The sequence below is a fragment of the Malus domestica genome, chromosome 15, assembly GCF_042453785.1.
Source record: "Malus domestica chromosome 15, GDT2T_hap1".
Taxonomy (NCBI): Eukaryota; Viridiplantae; Streptophyta; class Magnoliopsida; order Rosales; family Rosaceae; genus Malus; species Malus domestica.
In genome coordinates, this window is record NC_091675.1 from 41,275,869 (window position 1) to 41,301,460 (window position 25,592).

Consider the following 25,592-nt stretch of genomic DNA (forward strand, 5'->3'; position numbering starts at 1 on the left):
GCCAAGTGAAGTTGAAGGATGGACTCATGTCACTCCGAAGAAACTGCACAAGAAGCATATGACTTCTCCATAAGTTCACCCATCGGAAAGAGGGCAAAGCAACTTTCGCCAACCTCCAAAGCAATGTGAAAGTGTTGAAGATGAGGAAATTTCGACACAAAGATCGACCATGCGCGATCTCTCATTCCTCAGAAAATTATTCAGCTACTCGGTCAAGGCTCATTGCTATAAAGATTGCGAGGAACGCCTCTCCAGGCAGCAACCATCTATTCCACAAGTTCACCAATGGGAAAGGGGGCAAAGCAACTCCTGTCAACCTTCAGAACAATGTGAAAGTGTTGGAGATAATGAAACTTTGACACGAAGATCATCCATCCCCATCACGATGTGTGACATCTTCCCAGAAGACTTCTTCAACTACTCAATCAAGGCTCCTTGCTATGAAGATTGTGAGGAACGACTCTCCCGAATCGCTTAACGAACCAATAAAGCTCCTTGTTCGCACGAGCCTAAACTGCACGAACCAATGCTCCTGGTCCGCACGAGCATAAAAGGCGACACCAAAGCTCATTGCCTGCACGAGTTGAAACTGCAAATGGCACCAAGACACTCCTAGCCCGCAAGAGCATAAACTGTGTACGGCACAAAAAAAAATGTATTCAAACTACGTTTTGACTTGATCTCTTTCTTTGGAAGGGTACGTAGGCAGCTTGATCATTCAACTTCGAGTTCAGTCACATCAAAATAAAAAAAATAAGTGTTTTATTAAATAGAGTCAATTTTATTAAAAAAAAATGAATACATATGTTATTATGTATTTACAAAAAAAAAAAAATTTAAAAAATTAAAAAAAGAAAAGGAATATACAAGTATTATATATATGTGTATATATATGCGTATACATAACTCAAAAGTCGGGCCCTCGTCAGCGATCCATCCCCATTTCTCCTCGGCCCACAGTACGGCCCAGCAGCTCACACTCTCCCATTTCCTCACGAGCCACGCCTCGAAGTCAAGTCCCCAGAAGCTGCACCAGGCTCGGCTTCTTCTTCCTCTTCCTTTTCGAGTACCATGCCGCCAAGCTTCTAATCATGGAGCAGTTCCTAGAGACCGCCGCCTCCACTGCTTCACTCCAGCAGCTCTCCACGACAGCAAATGAATCGCTATCGCGACTCGCCGGCCCAGTAAGAATTTCTGACACATTGAGCTCTTTGATGTCGAATCCAAGACGTTTCAGCCGATGTCAGAGATCCTAAACCTGAATTTCCACCAAGCCCCACGTGCTGCACATGGTGCGCACACCCGGAACAAGTTGGCCTCCACATACCTGTCGTTGTATCCGCTCATTGCCAAAAGCGTATACCATATCAGTAAGAATGATCAAGGTCGGAGCAAACGGTTACAGTGGCAAACAATTTGGTGATACAACCAAAACCAAGATCTTTGTCGGAGGATTGCCGTGGAAGACTCGAGTCGACACCATGAGACGCTATTTTGAGCAATTCGAGGAGATCCTGGAGGCCGTTGTCCTCACCGACAAGTTCACAACAAGATCAAAAGGCTATGGTTTTTCCCTCCAAACATCCACTCTCCGGCCCGCTCCGCTAGACCCGATTCGGAAACGAACCCCCCATTTCCCCAATGTTGCTACCTGAGCAGCCAACTCCTCCAAGCGAATCTCATTCATATCCGCAAGCCCATGGATTCGTCCACCGACGTGAAGAAAATAGCACCAGCAGCAGCAGCATCGGACTGAAGAAGAACACAAGCAGCCAGCCAAAGGTGATAGGGATTTGCTGAGGATCTTCTCTCGGTCAGAGCTCCGCAATGCCTTAAAAAAAATGGTGGATCTGCTCTCGTCGTGCCCTCGTCCACTTTAAAGCCGAGACTTCCTGCATGCACCACGAACTCCACTCTTTCGTCTTTTCTTCCACGGCTGCGTCAAGCTCCAAGCTCTCGACCAACTTCACCTACAACGGCAGCGTCGTGGTGCAGGTGGTGGTGCTATAGTGCATCATCTGGTACATTCTCCCCAACAACACCGTGGAGCAGCAAGCAAAGCGAGAGAAACGGCTTTCGTGGCATCATCGACGAAGAGGATGGCGAGGTGTGCAGGAAGAAGCTCAGGCTCTCCGAGGATCAGTCAGCTATCTCTGCGACATCCAGCCTGACCCCTCCTCACCAACTGAGCTTCATATTCGAGATGTTGGACGGTGGTGCCAACTCTATCGCCGCACCGTCTGAATCTCCACCAACTCCTCCTCCGTGCTCCTCCTTCTTCCTCCTCCGTGCTCCTCCTTCTTCCTCATCCAAGCTCCTATCTCGCACCCTATATATATCTATATGTATATGTATGTATGCATGTATGTATGTGTGCATGAAAAAAATTATAATATAAAAAAAGGAAAAGATGAGACATGGTGCATCTGGCACCAAAAGCAGACGGAAAAGAAAAAAGAAAAAAAAATATATATATATAATAAAAAATAAAAAATAAAAAAATAAAAGTTGAAAGGTTCATGATGGTGGTGGGTATGAGCACCACCGAAAGCAAAAAAATAAAAAAAAATAAAAAATGATGGTGGACGACACCATGTGAAAAAAAAATAGTAATCATAGAGTCCTTTGGTGCTTTTGACACCATGTGAAAAAAAAATGTACACTGAGTGAAACAAAGCTCGTTTATTGATTTTTCTAAAAATTTTTTTTTTACGGAAACGTACGTTTACATGAAAAAAAAATTACAAAAAATAAAATAAAATAAAATAAACATGAGGGAGTCTTCATTGCTCAGGTGGCGTCTCAGTACTCAGCGGAGCTCCAGAAGGTGGAGGCACCAGAGGGTGATTATTTAGAGCCTCAGTACTAGGCAGAACCCCAGGAGGAGGAGGCATCGAAGGTTGATCATTTGGAGCTTCATTACGCGGTACAGCCCCAGAAGACGAAGGCAAATGCTGTTGGAACAAACCCACAAATCTCTGATGATCAAGTAAAATCTGACTATCAGATTCCTGCATCTGGTCAATCTTCCTCTTCATGTTTGTAGCATAGTTATGTGCGAGCCTGTGCAACTGTTTATTCTCATGCTTGAGCCCTCTAATATCCTGTTTGAGACTCATCACTTCAGCCGCCAATTATTCAACTTGACGAGTTCGAGCAAATAGATGTTGGGCCATATTAGACACAGAACCTGCACATTGCACACTGAAAGCCAAATAATCCTTAACAGCCAACTCATCAGACCGTTTGGAAAGCAGTCTGTTATCTTTGGGAGTGACAAGGTTCCTGGCCACCACCACAGCGGTCATATCATTCTTCATTACCGAATCCCCAACGGTAAGAAGACCAGTAGGGGATATGAAGGATGAGCGCCATATGTTGTTTGGAGAAGGCGGGACTGCCTCTTCACCAAGGTTCAAGTCAAAACGACAGTCGGAGGGTCCATACATTTTCAAAGGTGTTAAAGAAAGAAGAGGTCAAACAAATCAAGATCTTAGAAGTGCAAGAAGGGAGTTTCTACAAGCGAAAATTTAAGTGTGTTTTGAAACAAACTGCGTGCCTCTATAAAAATCAGCATTCGATGGGATTTTAAAGATCGGAGAGGCGAGCTCAGAATTCGAAGAGGCCAATTTAAAAAATCGAAGAGGTGCTAGCTTTCTCAAAAGCTGGGCTTGCTTAGAAACCACGAGCCAATCTTCATTTCCAGACTTGTCCGCACTTGTCACATACAATCTCTGCACTCGACGGAGTTCAGAAATCGAAGAGGCAAGCTCAGAAAGCGAAGAGGCATCTTGCTTTTCCAGACGCGTCAGTACCCGTCACACGCAAACTCAGCTTTGGGAAATCACGAGCAATTTGTCGAAGCGCCGATCCCAGATATCAAAGAGGCGCCAGTCTTTTTCAGCCTCGTCAACACCTGTCACGTGAACACTCAGCTTGGCAGAAATTACGGACAATTTGTCGAAGGTTTCTGATAAAGAAGAAAGCACGTGAAGCCATACTGATCAATCACTCAATGGTTGCCGACACAAGTGAAAGAATAGTACATCTACGGGTATTAAAGAACTTCCTATAACTGTCCACATTCACCTTCCATAGTAAGGCAGACATACAAAACCTTTCTTCATCTCTGAGAATGCCTTCCTAACGAAGCCTCTCGAGCCACTCAGTGTTCCTTATTCCTTGGGGTACATCTGCAAACAAATGACACCAAAGCAAAAGTATCTCATATCACCAGGGTAGAAAGCAAGAGTATCTCATATCATGCTTTATCCCTATCCTTTCCTTTGTCCTTGTTCTTACCTGCAAAGACAAGGATAAAGAAAGCAATATTCCGGAACCTCCACTCAAAACTCGGGTAAGGAATCGACTACCTGGAACCTTTACCTAGTTGTTTACATGGTATTACTCTCGAGTACTCATCTTCCTCTGCTGATGTACTTCCAAAGAAGCTGCCACATCTGCCTGGAGAACAGATAAGGCAAGTGAAAATGATACCTTGCAGCATGTGGAGACAACGTGCAGAAGAAACAAGCAGAAAAGAATGCAGCCTGCACATTCAACTCAGCAGAAGGAGTCTGAGTTGAGGAACTCAAGAAGCTGCCACATCTGCCTGGAGAACAAATAAGGAAATGCAGCATGCACAATCAACTCAGCAAAAGGAGTCCGAGTTGAAGAATTAGAGAGAAGAATGGGTCTAAGTTGAATCCAAGAGCTCGAGAAGCTTCAACAACATATTGACGGCACCATCGCCAAAGAGCAAAGCCTCGCTGTGCAACGCTGTCAAATCGCCACCACGTCTTCGAAAGCAAGAGTATTTCATATCATGCTTCATCTCTGTCATTTTCTTTGTCCTTGTTCTTACCTGCAGGACAATGAGAAAGAAAGCAATCAGCCAGCACTTAGTATCAATCTTCCGATCTGGAACCGACTGCCTAGAACCCTTCCCTGATTGCTTACCTAGCACTGCTCTCGAAGTACCCATTATCTCAACATTTTATGCTTCCAGAAAAGATACCACATCTGCCAGAAGAACAGATAAGGTAAGGGAAAATGATACATTGAAGCATGTGGAGACAAGCACAACAAAGCACGTGCCGATTCATCCGCTACTTCTTCAAAATCAAAAGTATCTCATATCATCAAGGTTGCAATCACTCTGGGTGGAGGACTCGTTTTGACCCTCAAATTCTTGGGTCGACTCGCTAGGCGTTGTGGGCTGCACGGGCCGATTCACCACCCTTGAATCAAATCCTTAAAGATCAAATCACCAACTGGAAGAAGAGCCCATCAATCTTGAAGATCATACCATTGACCAAACTGCTCAGGTGTGAATTAGAAAGATTGAACAAAGCAACAAGTTGTCACCTTCACCTCGTGCCTGCTTGCCATGTGTTCGAGTCAACCTTCAAGAATCAAGCCTCAACGGCCCTTGAAGAAATCTCCAGCTAAACTCAAGATCAAGCCTCGACGACCCTTGAGGAAATCACAAGTCCGATTCAAAATCAAGCGTCCACCACCCTTGAATCAAATCCAGTTCAAGAATAAGCTATGGAAAGTCAACAATTGGAGAAATCCAGAAAATCCTCCAACCCAGTTCAAGATCAAAGATGTGGAAAGTCAACAAGCATAAAAACAAATACGTGCCAATTCATCCACTACCAAAGCCAAAGATCATCTACCACATGAAGCTCCTTGTGGTCCAATTTCAACCTTCAAGATCAAGCCTCGACGACCCTTGAAGAAATTTCAAACAAAGTTCAAGAACAAGCCTCAATGGCCTTTGAAGAAACTTTCAGCCCAATTTAAGATCTAGCTTCAACGACCCTTAAAGAAATCTCTAGCCCAATTCAAGATCAAGCCTCGATGGCCCTTGGATTGACATCTATAGTAAAGGACTTCAAAACGCATCTCCTACACGTGACAAGCACATGTATACGACGCGCCTTGAAGTTGGGGCATTTGTAGACATCGAAATTTCGGTAAATAAATGTTAACCGATAAATCAAAGTTTCAACGCTCATGTATTACATAAATTTTACATGTAACGTGTGTCCAAATAAAAAATCGAAATAAGTTGGAGAAGTCATCAAACAGGACACGTGTCAACACCTGGCAGAAATGATTTATTTCATCTGATTATTTAATCCCAAAAATCAAGTTTTGGAATTCTATAAATAGAAGGCTAATTCATTCATTTGGGGGAAAAAAAAATTCATAACCAATTCACATTACACCAAACCCTGAAGCTCTGAAACTCTAAAGCTCCCAAGTAAATCCCGAAGGATCAAGAAAGCTCTCTTCGTTCTTCGTCAACTCAACCTTCAAGATCAAGCCCCAACGGCCCTTCGAAGGAACTTCCACCAATTCAAGATCAAGCCCCGACGGCCCTTAAAGAAAGTGTTCATCGTTCATCATCCGTTCATCCTAAGATCAAGCCCCAACGACCCTTTGGATCAACAATATCAACAAATCCACACATCCAACCGTTCTTCAAGATCAAGCCCAAAAGCTTTAAAGATCCGTTCATCCAACCGTCCTTCAAGATCAAGCCCAAAAGCCCTTGAAGATCCGTTCATCACCGTCATTCAAGATCAAGCCTCAACGGCCCTTGAAGAAACTTTCAACCGTTCATCTAAGATCAAGCCTCGACGGCCCCTGGATCAATCGCACATCCACGAATATACACCTTACGGAGATCGAATCAGATGATCAAATTTGAGAGAGATTGTAACCCAAAATCATCAAATACAAAATATTATTTTGTGCACGTTGTTCTTGTCTCTTTCATTTCAGAAATTTTTCGTGTTTACAAGGTCATCTCTAATGGAGATGGCTATAGGGCCATAGGCCAAATTTCAGTTCGAAATGCTCCAAAACCCAACTCCAATAGAGGGTTGGGTAAAAAAAAAAAAAAGGACCCACTAGGCCAAGTTTCAGCCCTTTGGCCATCTCTTCTTATATTTGTTTTTAACCGTTAAATTAGATCTTATTAGATTTTAGTCGTTGGATTCAATGAATTTATAAATATAAAACTAAAAAGAAATACACATATATGGTAGGTTAATACACTAACCCGAGGGGAATCTTAGGCTAAATTTGCCCCAAAAGAAGAGTTTAGAGTTAAAACTCATATTTGGCCCAATGATTGGAACAAGTTGGGTAGGTTTAAACCCTAAAATTTAAGTTTTAGTCTAATAGTTGGGGTAGGTCTTAGATGTGTAAGTTAAATCTGCACTTATGAGGAACCAAACCCGTTTGAATCGGTTCTACAGGGAGCTCACCAAATCTCAGCCATCAGATTGTGGTCTGCACGAATTGTGCGCACCTTAGACGCGCCCTTGAGTGAATCATTTGAACTTGATTTGCTAGGCCTCCACCTAGCCCAATCTAATATTTTGATATATAAGAGATTGGCACAGCCCATATGTAGAATTTTGACCCAATACAAACAACTGAAAGAAAAGAAAAGAAAAACAAACACTGGAAGGAAGAGCTGGAGTGACGCAGAAGAAATCAAGCGACCTATAATTTAGTGTTCTTGTGCGCAAAGCATTTGCACGAACGAAACGATCTCTCTCTCCCTCTCTTTTCAGTTGTCTGTGAAAGCAATTGGATTTCGATTCTGATTTTTGAGAAACCCTAATTCTCCGATGTCGGTAAGTTGAAGATGCAAAGCTTGATTCTTTACTCGCACATATGCTGATTAGGGTTTTCGTAATTACCCAACGGGGGATTTTGATTTTTGTTTTCAAAATTTTGGTTGGCAGATCTTCGAGTACAATGGGAGTGCACTGGTCGCAATGGTGGGGAAGAACTGCTTCGCCATCGCCAGCGATCGCCGCCTCGGTGTTCAGCTCCAGACCGTCGCCACCGACTTCAAGAGGATTAGCCAAGTCCATGATAGGCTCTTCATCGGCCTCTCCGGCCTCGCCACGGACGCTCAGACTCTGTACATCTCTCTCTCTTTCTCTCTCTCTCACTCTCTATATTATTTTTGCGTTCTTTCATGTGATTTTTGGGGATTTTGGTGTGAACTTGAAGGTATCAGAGGCTCATGTTTCGGCACAAGCTGTACCAGCTTCGTGAGGAGAGGGATATGAAGCCCGAGACTTTTGCGAGCCTCGTTTCGGCTATTCTGTATGAGAAAAGGTTTGGAATTTGCTCAAATCTGATCCTTTTTTTTATACGTACATAGGAAGTTTAATGGGTATTGATTACTTGAGCCTAATGTGATGAGGAACTAAAAGGTTTGTCTTCCTTTTTGTGATTTAGGTTTGGTCCCTACTTCACTCAGCCTGTAATTGCTGGGTTAGGTGATGAAGACAAACCCTTCATCTGTACTATGGATTCAATTGGAGCCAAGTAAGTTATTTTTTGTCTTTCACTCGTTTTCTTTTTCGACTTTCTCATAACTTTTTAGCTGCCCATATGCTAAGGACTTCAAAATTGTTTCTTCATCTTCCCAAATAGGATAAATATTCATGCTTGCTACTTCTATTTTGTTTATGTGTTTATGTGGATTTTGCTTCTTGTTGTGATGTTACTTGTGTTCTGTATATGTAGGGAACTAGCAAAAGACTTTGTTGTTGCTGGTACTGCATCCGAGTCCCTTTATGGTGCTTGTGAGGCAATGTTCAAGCCTGATATGGTTAGTTTCTCTATTCAATTTGCACTAGCTTTGTCAATGGTTGGTCAATATTTTATTTGATCTGGTTGTTGTTGCCGTTGATCCACTTATATACTTCTTCAGATATGAGAATTTCAGTTTTAGGTGCTTTAGATATTCTGTTGAATCATATGTCTCCCATATATAATGAACATTCAGGCACGTAACTGTGACATGCTGTCTCAGGCCAGTGTGATTCATATTTAATGGTATAGATGTGTTGTTGCTTTGAGAATGGGGCCATTGAAATCAAGAGAAAAAACAAGCTGGAGATCTCCAATTAGTTGCACCCTTTTGTTTGTGTGTGTGTGTGTGTGTGTTGCTACTACTGAAAGGAGTTGGGGAAGGGGCAATATAATTCAAGGGAAATGCTACATAAATAAAAGCATATATAGAGATAAACAGTTGGCTCCATTGCCAACTGAACTTCAATAATCGTGTAGAGGATTCTGTGGGGCTGAAAATTTATTGCTGTCTGATCGATTAGATCATTGTGATAATGTGTGCTCCTAGTACCGCTAAAATGTCCATCTCCTTTGTTATATTTATTACTAATGAGAACAGCTCTAAGCCTCTTAACAGCAGTTTGTCTACCAATTGTCAATCAGGAACCAGAGGAATTGTTTGAGACTGTCTCTCAAGCATTGCTTTCATCAGTAGATCGAGACTGTCTGAGTGGTTGGGGAGGCCACATCTTTGTCGTGTAAGCCTTACATTCTCTGTACTTATTCAGATATTCTTATCACGCAATTTCTATACAAACAGTGTTATAAATGAAGATAGGTGTGTACATAGAGAGCGAATGTCTCTTGAAGCAATGTAAGATTCTATTGTTCCTTTTGTCATTCATTCTTTAAGATGCTGGTATAGGATTCGAATCATTTATTCCATCTCTTTGCCTGCCAAATAAAGCAAGTAGCTATATATACTTCAGCTGAACATGATATCAGGGAAATAATTGTGAAACACTGTAACATTGTGCTTTACATAATATGATTAATGCTATGTGAAATCGAGGAATGTTGTTTGTCCTGAAGGTTAAAGCTACATTGTCGTGACCAGTGGCTACTCTTACCATAACATTTGGATTAGTTATCATGTTGGTGATACAGTAGAGCGTAAATAAAACCTAATTCCATAACTGGTTAACATTATTTGGAATCTCAGGAATCAATTTATTTGGTGGTTTGTTGTTGATTTTTCCTTGATGTTCTTTATATCCTTAATCTCCCTATGTTACGACTTCACAGTAATTAAGATTTGTGAGGGTCATTTAATTCCCTCCATTTATGTGAGAAGTAACACTAGCCGTTTTGACACGTGCATTCATTTTTCTGCAGAACACCAACTGAAGTGCAGGAGAAGATCTTGAAGGGAAGGATGGACTGACCTCGCTGGCATGCCTTTTAGTGAATCCTCCTGGCATTTTGTTCAGGCTGCATCTTTTCCTCAAGTGTTTATGTAGCTTTGACGTGAATGAGGAGACATAAGCGTTCTTGGCGATCATCGGCCCCTTGTTATGTTTTGATTTAATGTACTTTGACGAGTATAGACAGTGGGATCATAGGTCACTTGAAGAAAATGCCGGGAATTCAAATATGTTTCAGTTGGTACGCTCATGAATGTTTCTAAACAGTTTTCGAATTTATCCAGATGTATTTGCTGTTTCTAAGCATTATCTCGAATTTATTCGTGGTGCGTATTCGAAACACATGATGTTACTCTCTTGTGTTCAGTTCCGTTTCGTAGAGGTGGTGCTATGGTGAAAGACATGCTGTTAACCAAAGTCTTGCGTTACGTGTTAATCGGTACCGGATAAGCTCGATATTTATTTTCGTTTTTTGACGTAAGCAAGGCATATGGAGAGGGGTAATCGAACTTGAAACTCGGGTGTAGGGGTGGAAGCTCCTGACCAACTGAGCTACAAGGTCCATGAGAGCAATGTTTTGGGGAGAAACTTGATATTTTTATCAGGAATGGATAAGTCTGGCGTCTATTCAGCAACTCTTTCACAACATTCTCAACTAGTTCGATGGAAGTGTCATCGCTTCGCTTGTGGCATACGCAAGTCGTGGTGGCAAATAAGCATATTCCTTCACCCAGCCACCGTTTTACACGAACATTATTATGCTATACATCATAGACCCATATGGGATTGGTTGAATTCTTTTGACCTGTTTACTTCAAATATCGCAACGACTTGATTCCTGACTTTTCCACCATTACTGTATTGAATAAAATTATAAAAAAAAAATTTATGTGGATCTCATGTTACATTGCGTAATATACAATACTCAATGTTTAATATTTTTTCGATATGAGATATTTTCATGGAAGTATAAAAAAAAATCAGAGAAATATATGGAAATGGGGGAAGTCTAAATTTCACCTCATATCGGACAAACTCTTAAGTTTAGGCTAAAATCGACAGATATCGTCGGTATTTCTGACACATTTGTTAAATATTGGAGAGTCTCTTATATTTTGTCCAAACCAATGTTTGATCATTCTTAAAATTTCATCTTAAATTTCCATCATTTCCATCGAAAGCAACCGATATCAATTTCGACATATCCGTCGTTATTTCCACAAATTTGCATGTCGATATTTCTACAGATACCGATATTTTAAACACTAACGATACTTGAACCTTTTATAATTAGATTGTCTTCTCTCCTCTATTCACGAGTTCCTCCCGTTTCACATTAAGTAGACATGAAGAAACCTTGAATCAACCCATGAAACCAAGAACACAAAGGTAATCTCGCACAATTTCTTAAACGAAAACAAAAGATAACACCGAAACAGTTTTCGGTCTAATCGCTTGTTCTTCTACTACGAGAGTTATGTTAGTCTTTAGAAATAGAAAATCACTTTATGATTAAAGGCCTTCTGCTAATCATCTGCTTAATTAACCTCATAATTAATTATTCTGGGGACCATGGATGTGTGTATGAACAAGTTGACAAGAGGATTGCCTTTGCCCAGCGGAGAGGGAATTGCCGATTGCGTTGGGCACAAGTCACAATCTAGGAGCCCAAAATTTTGGACTAAGAAGTTGTAACTTATGGGAGATCATTCTCTTTGGCACACGACTTTGAACTAGGAATCTGGAATACTTGTGTCCATGAGGAATAGGTTTCCCATTGCTTCCAAGGGACGTTGCCTTTTCTCTCAAGAAACCTCATAAAAATAATCCAATAGTTTCCCCTCATATATCTCGAATGAACCTGGTTTTTGACACTGCGTTTCTGGAAGAGATTGATCGTAGTTTTCAATGGACGGAGAAGAAGAACGAGCCAAACAATCTTCCCAGAGGACCCCTTTCACCGAACTCAACCAAGTGAGCGCGGATTTCATTCTAGCCATGGCTATGCAAGAGCAAGAGCAAGCCTACACAATGCTCGAAACCATAGAAAGCGATAGTGAAGAAGACGATGCTGAAATTGATGATGCTTCTTCGTCCTCTAATGAAAACTATGATCCAGACAATGCTGCTTTCTCCCAAAGCAGAGAATTTGATGCTGGTGATTTCAGGTTTCTTGAGGACGAAGAAATTGGCAGCAGCAGCAGCAGCAGTAGCGACCAAGAAATGGATGATTTGGACGTGGATGAACTAACTTATGAGGAATTGTTAGCACTTGGAGAGTTCATAGGGGAAGAAAAAAGAGGACTTCCCAGCAGTGAGATTTCTACATGTTTGCATCCCTACACCTGCAAATTAGCGGTCGATCAGAGCGAGACTAGCATCGATCGATGCGTGGTTTGTCAGATCGAATATGAAGATGGTGAATCATTAGCTGCATTGTCCTGTGAACACCCTTATCATTGGGAGTGTATAAGCCAATGGCTTCAGATTAAAAAGAGTTGCCCTATTTGCAGCACAGAAGTTTCATCACCATCCTCATCATCCAAGACCAAGAATTTATAAATAATTAGGGTTATGCATTTCATTTTATTTTATGGGTTTGATTGCAAAGTGTAAATGTACAAAATTTGTGTTTCAGTTATAGGTAATTAGTTGGAATTTGGTAATGAATGGTGTAATTAGTTGGAATTTGGTAATGAATGGTGTAATTAGTTGGAATTTGGTAATGAATGAAGAAATAAAAGACCATAGGATATCCTTTATCAATAATTTTCTCTCTACACTGAAATAATTTTTGTAAAACTTTGCATATTGAGGTTGCAAGTTGCAACTAAGGCCCAGTTTGGCTTTTTTTTTTTTTTTTTCACAAAAGCTACTTCATTTTAAAAGTGAAACAGTAAAAAATATTTGGTAAAAATTAAATATTCTGCTTAGTTTAAAAGTAATGGCCTTCATACAGCAACAGCTGCTTTAATAAAAACTAGAGTTAAGCTTTTAATTAATATTTTTATTTTTTGTAATACGCTCATTAATTTCAAAAAATGCATTATTTATCCTTCTAGACACATTTAATCCTTGTAAAACAAAGCACTGTTCTAAAAACTTCCACCTTAGCGCTAGGCAGCTGGTCATCGCCCTGATTAATGTCTAGACGTTTGAAAGTTAAGAAAGGTCACCTACCACTACAAACCTTACCTCTTACATCACCATTTCCATTAGCACCACCATTGTTGCCGCTTCCACCACACCACAATCGTGCCAACACTTACACCACTACAACCACCACCACAACCATACCCACCATCACTACCACCACAACTGACACTACCATCGTTGTCGTCACCGTCACCACCAACACCACCATAAACACAATCGCAACCATTGCCACCGCAACCGCCACCACAACCCCCAACATCGTTGTTGTCGCTGCCCCTACCACCATTGTTACCTCTGTAGCCCAACTACCACACCACATCATTGGCACCATCACAAACCATGGCCCTTGCCATTGTCGTCGTTGTCATCACCCACACCATCATGTATATTTGTCATTATATACAATTATATAATTTTTACATTAAAATTTACTAAACGCTTTTACACTACTTTTCATACTTACAACACTTTTAACAATAAAGTTTATCAAACGTTCATCTGCTTTATTTTGCAGCTGATTATTCTTAAAGTACAACATAAGTAGTTAAAAATAAAATAAAATAAACACACAACAATCCCAAACTGACCCTAAATGACCAATTTAGTACTTATTAGATGAGACTTGTTGACACAATATAGTAGATTTTGTTTTTTATAACTCAAGTTCTACCATTTAGTACTACAGTCTAGTAGTATTCTTATTCACTTGTAAAAAAGAGATCTTAGGTTCGATTCTCGTCAAAGACAAATTTGAACCAAATTATTACTAGATCATTGTAAGGCTTAACACACTCTCACACCACCTTAGTGTAAATAATATTGTTTGTTAAAAAAAAAAGTTCAAGTTCTAGTATTTATAAGTTCATCAAACAATGATCCAGACATTAATCTAATTTAATTGAATAGTCTAATTCAAGTCGAGCCACCAAAGATGAATCTAATAAGTTCTACTCACAACTAATTTATTTTTTGCTAAACTCTAGAAACTGACATTGATTTCTTGATTAAAATACCTAGAATCAAGTGAACTGTCCAATCCGCTCTCATTTAAACGGTGAGCTGCTTTGAGAATATGTTGAAGAAGATGATGTAAACATGAAGCCTTTGAAGGGCAAGGAAAGCACAGAAATTGTCAAGATTTCAAGATTTCTATACAACAGCCATATATCCTAATCCGATATCGATATGGACAAAAGAAGAAGAGACCATAAGAAAAGTGGAGGATTATTAAATGTTTGAAAGGTCCATGGGCGCCGCCATTAACCTACCCCCTACAGGTTATATATATAAGTAATGTTAGAAAAATTAAATTAGAAATTAAATATACAAATTAAATAATGTGTCATCTATAAAAATAAATACTTTTGTTAACGTGTAATTAAATAAATCAATCATCAACTTGTATGTCCTTTAAGTTTCAAAATTTTATTTATAAATTTAGCCTTTCTAGCATTACTCGTTATATATCGGTGAGAATGAATCTTCTCTAAATCCCTTCTACCAAGGCCACCAGATCAAGTGATCAGAGCCTTTGAAATTTATCCAATGGTAAAAAATTATTATAATTTGTAAGAAATCAAAATAGATTGACCGTTTGATAAAATTTCAAAAGTTCGGATCACTTGATCCGATGACTTTGGCCGGATCTCTCCCCTTTATAGGCTGTAGGTTGTATCTGCCCTGAGGGTCGGTCTCAGCAGGTCTAATTTTGTCGCCACCTGCACCATTGGCCACAACAAATCTTAGACCTTTAATTGGACATATATGCAATAATTTAATTTGGCAAACACCTAAAATTTCAACTATTGTGAATAAAAGTCACGTCCTTAATTTGTTCGTGCGTGCTCAACTTTGTCACACAAACGACAAGAAAAATTAGGAAGTGCACGAGTAGGTTTTCTTCTTTTAGAGTAAATGAGTCGGAAGGTTTTCAGTCTTGAAAGTATTAAGATATTATTATTAATGAATTGTGTATTTAGGCGTGCATAAATGATGTCAATTGTGGATGTAAATTCATAATTTAAACTATATATTGATAAAGGCTTATTATATTAACATCTTATAAATTATTAAATAAACCTCACATACTTAAAACACCCAATATTTGCTTTTTCAATTAAAAATTATCTTAAAACATCCCACATGCTTCCCCATAATATCCTCACACCCCATGTTTTCAATATACATTTTACATTTTCTATATGCACCTCACATTTCTCAAATCTTATAAAGCTTTTAATTTGGACAAAAATGCCGACTGGAATTTTGGCAAAAGATGCCGCCTAGGATTTAAAGCATATGTGGCTTGTTTTCAATTCCACCATTAAAACTCATGTCGTCTGTTTTTAATATTTGGTGGTAGTTTTAGGTGTTTAATTCTTCATGTAATCCATATGATCGCTAAAGATGAATATGAACATAGAAGCTTGAATAGCACAGCAAAAGCAAGATTAAATAAGTATCGATGTCGTCAAAATTACTAAAACAATAAAAAATATGAAGTCTTACCTCATGTGAAGCTTATGAAACATTGGTTTCGTATTTCATTCGTCAAAAATAATTTTTCTCAATCAACATATATATAGTTTTATTGGTTAGGGTTTTGTTCAACAATGGAAGGTCGGAGAGGTTTTGAGAGTTAAAAAAGATAAATAATGCGTTAAAAGTGATTTGAGATGTATTTAAATTTTTTTTTAAACCTAATAAGGTCAAAATTGACATTGCATAGTAAGATAAATAAGTTATTTAATATTAAATTTTAATGTATGATGCATTCAATATTTTGTGGGGTGCTAATATAAAAAGTCCTTGATAAAACTCTCTTTATTAACTGAAAACGGTGAAAAGACTATTGACTCTTCTATCACAAAAAGAAAAACATGGGTAATAATGTAATTTCAGAAAACCAAATTTTACTTTTATTTTATTTTATATTTATTTAAGCCTTACCCACATGTGATTTCATCTAATATTAAAAAATAAAAAATTAAAGACAAAAACTTCTTTCCCCACTCCCACCCCCATAGTTCTGTCCCTCTCTCTCATTCCCATTAAAAACGAAAACAAAATTTGTTCACACATTCAAAGTGTATATTAAGCAAACACATTCATTTGTGATGTTAGTAGCTTCAGTCATCAAAATCGATATACCCCAACAGTCACCAGTCAATCACGTCCGCAAGAATTTAGTGTTCATTAATTGATTATAGTTGAAGTAGGGCACATTTATGTGCCCGTGAATGACTATCACTTGAAATCAAAGGAAAATTAATAAAAAGGTCTTGAAAACTTTGAGTTTTAATAAAAATGACAAAAATATGTTGTAAGTGAATAGTACGAGTGATTTTTTTAGAGTAAAAATTTTATTTTTATTAAAAGTGAATAGCACCAGAAATATTTTATTAAAACTCCTCAAAACCAATGTACATTAATAGTCGACAATTCTTCACCTGCGTCCGCAAGAGTCCCGCCGACATCATTTCAACGACAAACAGATTTCCACACCACCTCAGAATTGTCCAACGACAAGGATCAATGGCTTAAAAGCAAGTCGTTCAAGTGGTTTTACGGTGCTACCCGAATCAAATAGTTTTATAATTGCAAAAACAAGGTGATCAAGTTGCACTTTCGGTTCAAACACCATGTTTTTGGAGGTGTGGAAAAAGAATAAAGCATGAGACAAATTGGCGGCCGTTTGTAGTGCCGCCCTTGGATTCAGATCATTTGACAACAAGATAATAAAAACGTGTTCAATTCACTTGGTCGCTTGAGCCATTTTCTGCCCAGTGCTTACAGCCTATTAGGACAAAGAAATCACAACCGTTTAAAGTAACTGAATTGTAGGATGTGATGGGATGTTTATAAGGCAGGTTCTTCTAGGGTTCACACCCAAAGACCAAGTCTTTGCTAATTAATCAAGGATTATGAGATAATCATTACGGGCTGGTGGTTGGTCTAGTGGTTGGGAACAAATTCCAGGCCTGTATTCCACACAACACGTCTTCGGTTCAATTCTTTCCGCTAGTGGATCGCATGGTGGTGGCCAAGAGGAGGCTGACATGCTTATGTGAGTCTTTTCGATCTCTATAAAAGTAAACTGCTTATGCGAAGTCACCAACTGGTCTCTTTTTGAAAAGAAACAAAAAAGATTAATTAAAGATCATGCCCCCACTAACTTTAGAGTTGAAAAAGGCCATCTATTTCTAAAGTAAACCCTTTTAAATTTAAAGGTCATGGTCTATTGATCGCTTGTTGACAAAACAGTAAAAATTTACGACTGCTTTGTTTTATTTTTATTTTTATTTAATATGTTAGAATAGAAATTTAAACTGTAGTGTGAAAATAAACATATTGTGGAGGTTGTTGTTGTAATTTTAATTGTAGTTTATTCTTTTGGTATCGAAAAAAAATTGTACAGTTAATTGACTTAACCATAAATCTCAGAGATAAATTCAATAATTTTGAGAATGTTTGCAACTTCAGCGGCTGATAGGATTGTAGTCAAATACATAAATAAAATAATGAATGAATTCAGCAAAATAATAATTTTGTCCTCCACAATTTTTTATTGAAAAAAAAAGTGGAGACAATAAAAGTTCAACGAAAAATTTAAAAAAAAAAAAAGGAGGTTGGGCCAGCCACCACTTAGCCCATCATGCCTTTTGCTTTTGGTCAGAAGCCCATCATGTTTTTGACCATCGCTCGCGGAATTCTAACCCTCATAAACATTAGATTCTTGATTGTACGTGTCATTTTCATCCGCTTTGAGATAAATTTTTTACTGTATCCGAACATGATTTGGTATATTAAATGTTATAATATAATTAGTTGAATATATATATATATTTTCAAATTTCAACTAATTGTATTACTATATTTAATGTACCAGACTATATGGCTGATACATTGGGTCATGTTGAATACTTACTTGTTCCTAACTGGTTGATACAAACACCACGGTAATGAATACCCACGAAATTATACTCATATCTAAATCATGCACATATTAGTACATGTGTACTGTGGTTGATAATTCAAGAACTTAAGTAGAATATATAAATAAATATATACTTATACAACATGAATGAATTGGTCCATCACGTGAGAGCACACAAATTTTCTCCCATTAATCCACATCTAACCTCTCCTTGTTACCCACCCACTCTCAAATATCATGTTACCTCAAGTAATCATCTTGCCACCTAAGAAAAATCATCGGAGTTAATTTAGGCATAAGATTAAGAAAGGTTCTAATCCAAATTAATTTGTTTAATGGTCATAAGGGCAACCATCTAAGCTTGAGTCGAGTCCACGAAATTAGGCTATCTCTAATGGAGAGGGTAGGCCAAGACAAGAATAAAACGTAGTGTCTAAAAGCCAAAAAATGATATGATTTATCAAAAAACTCATCTCCAAGCGATGACTAGGTTATAATTTTATAAAGCCCATCAGACCATTATTTGGCAAATGGGCATCTGGCTGACTAAATGTTAGTCCCCCTTCAACCTTTTTTTGGGCCCAGCTTATCAATTGTAATAATTGATTTAAATTCATGGGCTAGATTTGAAAATATCTAACGGTATAATTAAATTAACTAATAAATTTAAAGTATAAACTTAAAACTAATAAATGATTGAAGATGCTATATTTAGCCCCTGCGGTTGGAGATAACATATGACTATGACATGACATTGTTTATTTAAAAATAATAATTTGTAGAACTATAATTCTGGACGAAACTATATTTAACCATTTCGATTGGCGATGACCTTATAGGTCACTTCCTTCTCCATGTGTCCAAACAGCTCCCCTGGAAGCTTTGTTGTGATGATGACGTGGCACTTGTCCAAACAGCTCCTTTCAACCCGAAAACTAACTCAGATCCCTTCCTCAACCACAACATCTTGATGATTATAAGAATTGGGAGTTAAGGATAAGGACAGATGTCACCAAATGAAGTCAATCACAGGGTTGGCAGAGGAAAATTCGGCACAGCAGATCTGAACTCAGCTTCGATGGTCCCTGCCCCTCGTAACCGATGGACACGTCGTCGTACTGGTTGATCATACACAGGACAATTTTTATTGAATATTCGTAAAGTTAATCAAGATATTTATTTTCTGTGATGAATCATGCTAAAACTAAAGTTTTTTTGTTTTTAAATTGAAGAAGGATTATACGAAAAAGTTAGGCATTGATATGTTTGATGTCGATGCTCAAATTTCCGATTTTCATCATTCTTTGCAGTGCAGAGCTTCAACGAATTTCGACCCTATAGGCTTGTGGAAATCTTCTTTTCTTTTTTCCTTTTTTAAGTATATGAAGGGTTAAAAGGTTTAGTTTCCCTTTTTATTTTTTTTGTTCACGATTGTCTTGGAGTTTCTAAGCCCATAAACACGTCAATTGTTCAAAGAACAAAACTTCATTACTCAAAGATGAATAGGAACTTTTATTTAAAAGTTCTCAAAATTGTTCGTTATCAATTTATGAATTTTGTGTTTATAATCAGAATCGTTCATATTATAAATCACTCTATAAAGATTGCATCTGCAAAAAATCAATTAAAACTAAGGTCATTTAGTCATCAAACTGTTTAAAAACAAATTAACGGAATTGGGAAAAACATTACAAACCGTCTATGTATTTGCTATAATAGATTGATTAAACGATCTTAGTTTTAATTTATTTTTTACAGAGATAATCTTTATAATGTGATTCATAGTATAAACGGTTCTGATCATAAGCACAAAACTCAGTGATTAAAACATTAAGAATTTTGAGTAAGAGTTTCTACTCATCTTTAAGTAGCCAAGTATTGTTCTTGTTTAGAGAGATGGACTAATGGTCTTATCAACAAAATGAATAAGGATCATTATTCAACAAATTGTCCTTCCAAACTTTGCATTCGGACTTTAGAGATTGCATAACTTGAGTATGACCCAAATGAGAGGATCTTATCAACATTGCAGGTAGGGATGGTAACGGTTCGGTTTGGGGACGGAAATGCTATATCCATCATCATAACCACAAAAATTAATCATATCCATGACCGCAAATTAACCATGGGGTTGTTGACCCTAGAAACTACCAAGCCTACGTGGCGCGCAGGCCGAGTAATCTATAAGCTAACTACGTCCTTCGGTGAATGCGGGGCGTGCCAACTCGTCGGCCGAGCTCGGCCGAGGAGTAAATTTTGTTGATGTTGCGTTGGGTGCGCGGCTGACTTCTGCGTCTTGCGATTGCGGCCGAGAAAGGAACACGTCTCGGCCTCTTGGGCTCTCGAACCTGAAGACAAGGTTACTATTCTTACGAAGTTCAATATCAAATTCGGCTTTCAATGTGCCGAATGTAATAACTGTAACACCTCACTTTGCCGAGAAGGCTGATGAGATGACCTCGACCAATAAGGATTCAGAAATCCTTCTCGACCGAGACTTGGATAGGTAATCAACTGTCCTCGCCGCAGTGCTGTTGATGCCAACTGAAGATGCTGCGAGAACGGCTGATTCTACGGTGACAGAGCTATCTATGCCGACTTAAGATATCACCGGTTGCTTTCACAGTGCTGTTGATGCCAACGGAAGATGTGTCAGCGAAAAGAGAAAATAAAAAATCTCAAAGTTATTGAGAGAGTTTGCGCAGGGCAGTTTTGTGTGTTGAATTGCAGGACTTCCTGGTGCACAGCTTCCCCTATTTATAGCACTGGTCCTTAAGTCTGAGTTAGAATCCTATTCGGACTAGGTTTTCCTCTCCGGATCAACGTCACCTCGACCAGTCCTATCTTTACTAGGACTATGAATCTAGTCCTTAACTGAGCCGGATTTGTCTTCTGGATTATTGATCCCGTCGAGACTCCTCATTGTACTAGGACTTGGCTGGCGTTCTGACCTAACCGCCCTAGGCTGGGAAGCCCACTAGCCGATCGGCCTCCCGGGCTGAGAGTGATCCTACCATCGGCCCAAATTAATATTTTGGGCCCAAACATTGCCCCCTCACTTCTGAGGTCCTCGGTCTGAATTCTTCGGTCGAGTTTCGGCCTTGAAGAAGCGAATCTATTACTCAGAGCCCTAATGCCCCAGTTCCAAGGCGTATTCATTGAACATAATTACACGATCTTGATTCTGTTAACCGAACTCGCCACGTGGCGTCCTCTAACACGACCAATCCCAATAATGACGTCCAAGGCGTGCGGCTGCCTGAACCGTCTTGCCATTATGACCACTATCTCAATCCGCGAGCCACTTCCTCAGTTCGTGAGCCCACTTGTCATCGTGCAGGCGTCGAAACGTCTTCCGCCATTAATCTCGCTGTCACACGCAATCGTGCGTCCCCAACATCTGAAACCTTCGGTCTTTTCAACTGCATTTCCCAAATGTTCATCATGATCAACGATTCTTTCGGTCGATTTTGCCATTTGTTTTGAATTTCAAACGATTACCCTTCCTGCCAAAAGCCTATAAATACTGAAAATCTCTCATTCGCACTTTACGCTTCCAAAACTTTCTGAAAACGTTTGCTCTTATTCTCCAGCACATTTCTTTTTCCAGGCCTTCGTCTTCAAATCCCCCAACCCACAAAACCCTTTTACGCCGTGCTGCCTTCTTACAATGGCGTCCTTCATCTCCAAGCTTTCCAGGGAATGTGACCAGCATCAGAAGATTCTTGATCGGAGCTCGATCAAGACTATACGGTTTGAAAGTGACATGAGCACCGTCCACCAAATCTTGGGTCCTCTCTTCAAGACGACAATACCGCCGACCATTACTGGCCTTCTCCAGGAGCACTGCCTAACACCCTTGCTACAAGGGTTTGAATGGTCGAGATGGGATGCGGCGAAACCCCAAGGCTCCTGGCCCTCGACGACCACATCCTGGGCAGCCTGGGTTGTTCGAATAGAACGGCTCTTCGGCGAACAATGGAAAGCCCTCGGTGTCTACGATGCCGTCCTCCTCTCATCAATGGATGTCATTCTCGACAAGGAGCTTCTCCTAGCCGCCTTGTGCTTCTGGTGCTCGGCCACCAACACCCTGGTTCTTCCTCTTGGTCCCATCGGTCCCACCATCCTTGATATCACCGCCATTCTGGGGACTTCGGCAACCGGGCTCCCTATCGACGCGGCCCTCTCTGGGCACCCGTCGAATATTGATCTGAAGACGCTTTTTGATCGACGAGCCTTCGAGGCCTTGAACCGTGACGGTCAAATCCCGTCGAAAGAAGACATCCAGAAGCTCCACAAGAACTTCTTTAATTACAACACCCTCTATCTTCACTTCGCCGGCCGATGAGAGGAGGACCTGCGAGAGGGAGAGCATGAAGCATTCCTCTTCTATTGGTACAACAAGTACATTTGTTGTACCAAGTCAAACAAATGCTTGGTCGAGAATATGCCGGTAGCCGAGGCCCTGGCCAGTGGTCACGTCCTGGCATTGAGCTCCAACATTCTCGCCCATCTCTTCCGCTGCCTGGCCGAGGCGACCTTCCACAAAATCGACCCACACCAGAATGGTCCCCTCTGGGTCTTCCAACTCAGGTTACAAGTTTACTTCGCCTCCCTTCGACCGGCCATAGCTGACTTCTCACCAACAGAGGCGCTTGGACCTCAGCTGGCCTCTCGACCGACACCTCCCCATCAAGCCGAAGAGGTATTTCGGTACCTCTTCGCTCTCGACGACTTCTCCAACGACGAGTTCCTGATATGTCGTCGTCGAGACTATCCTTCCTCCGTCAGGCTGCCTACCTCTACGTGGGGCGCGGAGGAGGACGCCGATCTTCGTCAGACCTGGGGGTCGTCTGTGCTTGCTCGCGACCTCCCTCTCGGCTGTGATGGGAAACGGTCAGGTTGGGAAGTATATCATCCGAACTTCCTTGCCCGACAGCTCGGCTATCTTCAGGGCTGCCCCGTCCCCCTTCTCTCCTCCCGAACAGTCCTAAGCCGTGGACGTGAACCTCGTTCCTCGGAGAAGGAATGTAAAACTGCCGCGAGGGAGTTCCAAGAGTACTGCAAAAAATTCCGCCTTCGACCGGCCACCCCCGAAACCCATTGCACTGACACCTTCGGTGAGTGGTGGGAAAATTACACCCAGGAGTTCTTTGGTGCTCCGGTCGAGGAGGTGCTGAACAAACTCTTCGGTGACCGACCTAAGAAGGCCACGGCCCCCCAAACTCAAGGTAATTGTTCATTTCTCCTCTTTTCCTTCAACCTTGCATATTGATTTGCCTTACTGAATTGTTTTTATCTTCTTAGGTAGTCGGCTTTCGAGAAAAACGGAGGCTGTTGCCGCGGCCACGGTCGAGAAAAAATTGGCCGTGGTTAAAAGGGATAAGGCTGCTGGTCGGGCCGTGCTGACCAAACGACCTCGCCAAGAGGCTGAGCCGGTCGTCGAACCTCCGCCGCCTGCCAAGCGGGTAAAACAACTGGCAAAGAAGGGCGCACGGGAGATCCACGTCATCTCCAGTCAAACTACAGGGGCGACGACTCCTAGTGTTTCCCCTTCTCCTGCCGTTGTTCAACCCTCGGTCGAGAAACAGCCCGCCCCGGCCGCAGCGACAGTTCGAACACAGCCTATCTCTGGGACTGGTACACCAGTTGTGCCTCCCTCCGTCGAGGAAAGCCCATCTGCAGCCGACCGTGGAAACACCCGCTCGAGGAACCCTAGAAACTACCAAGCCTACGTGGCGCGCAGGCCGAATAATCTATAAGCTAACTACGTCCTTCGGTGAATGCGAGAATTTCATAAGAAACATTCGGCCAACGATCTGTATGGTTTACCGAAGGCATGCCAGGACACCATTGATCTGGTCCTGACTTGTCCGGATGCTGAGCGGATCATCCATAAGACCTCAGATCCAGGATTGAAAGCAAGGTTCCAGCACATACGAGAAGCTCGTGTCCTTGGATTTGAAGTTGACCCGTACACTGATATCAATGCAGCTGACCTTCCTTTCTCGCTGGAGGACCTTCAGTATTTACGATATCACTTTGAAGTATTTTCGGCGGTTTCTCTCTTCGGCCTTACGACCGATGAAATCGCACGTATTGCCCGTCTGGATGCTTATCTCGATACTAGGGATGCTCGGCTACACTACCAGGAGCAGGTTCAGGTCTTGACCCCAAGTACATTGTCAATCTCAACCTTACCTGAGGCGGTCACGCAGAACCAACAAGTCGCCGAAGCAGCTCCGCCGAGTGACGTCATTGAAGAAGGGACATAAGAGTCTCGTTGTCCGACTCTGACGACAACTGAGTCCGTAGTCGCCGACCAACCGAATGAGGAGGGTCTTGACCAGATGGGCCCATCAGTCCTGGATAATATGGAAATCAGTATGGTCCATGTGTTACCTGCCGATTTTCAATCAAGCATGGCTCAACCAAATTTCCTCGATGGAGATGTGGTTGCCGAGGAACCCGGCCATGTTGATTTTGTATCGATTGCTGAAGGCGAGTCAACAACAAAAGATGATAGTCTAAAGGTCGCTTTGGCCGAATTGTTCCCTCGTTCATCGTCGGCCAAGCTTCACCATTTTAAGCCATTGTATGTGACGGCCCACATCGAGGGATATCCAGTTTCTAAAGTTTTTGTCGACTGTGGAGCTACCGTCAATATCATGCCTCTGAACATCATGAAGGCCTTACGCCGTTCAAATGACGAGCTTATTCCGTCAGGAATCACAATGAGTAGTTTTGTCGGTGACAAATCCCACACCAAAGGTGTACTTCCGTTAACTGTGAATATTGCCAGTCGCACCCACATGACCGCCTTTTTCCTGGTTGATTCCAAAACCGAGTATAATGCACTGCTCGGCCGAGATTGGATTCATCAAACCAGCTGTATTCCTTCCTCATTGTACCAAGTGCTCATCTTTTGGGACGGTAAATCGGTCACTGTTCATCCGGCCGATAGCCAGCCCTTCGAAGCTAACATGATCCAAGCACGGTATTATGACGATCACGTCGGCTACATTACTTTGCAAGGCTTCAATGAAGAAGGACGACCGACTCGGATTTCCGTTCAGAAAGCTATCGAGGTTGGCGCCGAGACTGTCCAGCAGGATTCGGCGAGACTCGGATTAGCCAACTTCCTCCCCGAAGCCGATGTTTGACACCGATCGGGAAACACGCAGGGCCGCGGTTTCATCAACTATGGAACGACTGCTGGCCCATTGGTACACGATATCTAAACAAACAAATTCGGGCGTCAACCTCGTCGAGTTCCTTGCTGAGGGAGATAATGGGCCTGTATTATCTTTTGATAAAATTCGAGCTGCCCCGGCCGAGCTCGAAGATCATCGGCCCCTAGTTAAGGACCCTTTAGAAGAAATTAATGTTGGGACGGCCGATGACCCACGGCTTTTGTTTATTAGTGCTTTACTTCCCCAACGAATGAAAGACGAGTTTCGTAC

The 25,592-nt window shown here is 41.0% G+C and overlaps 2 protein-coding genes across 2 annotated transcripts; both read left to right on the forward strand.

The window, feature by feature from the left end:
• The first annotated feature begins 7,218 nt into the window (after nucleotides 1-7,218).
• LOC103401720 (proteasome subunit beta type-3-A) lies at nucleotides 7,219-10,389 on the forward strand. Its single transcript, XM_008340440.4, has 7 exons — nucleotides 7,219-7,658; nucleotides 7,770-7,951; nucleotides 8,044-8,151; nucleotides 8,275-8,364; nucleotides 8,566-8,650; nucleotides 9,277-9,371; nucleotides 10,009-10,389. Exons 1-7 carry the CDS (start codon nucleotides 7,653-7,655, stop codon nucleotides 10,055-10,057), a joined length of 615 nt encoding a protein of 204 aa, XP_008338662.3. The 5' UTR covers nucleotides 7,219-7,652; the 3' UTR covers nucleotides 10,058-10,389.
• Nucleotides 10,390-12,035: 1,646 nt separating this feature from the next.
• LOC103401719 (E3 ubiquitin ligase BIG BROTHER-related) lies at nucleotides 12,036-12,599 on the forward strand. The gene has a single exon (XM_008340439.4). It carries the CDS (start codon nucleotides 12,036-12,038, stop codon nucleotides 12,597-12,599), a length of 564 nt encoding a protein of 187 aa, XP_008338661.2.
• The last annotated feature ends 12,993 nt before the right edge of the window (nucleotides 12,600-25,592 follow it).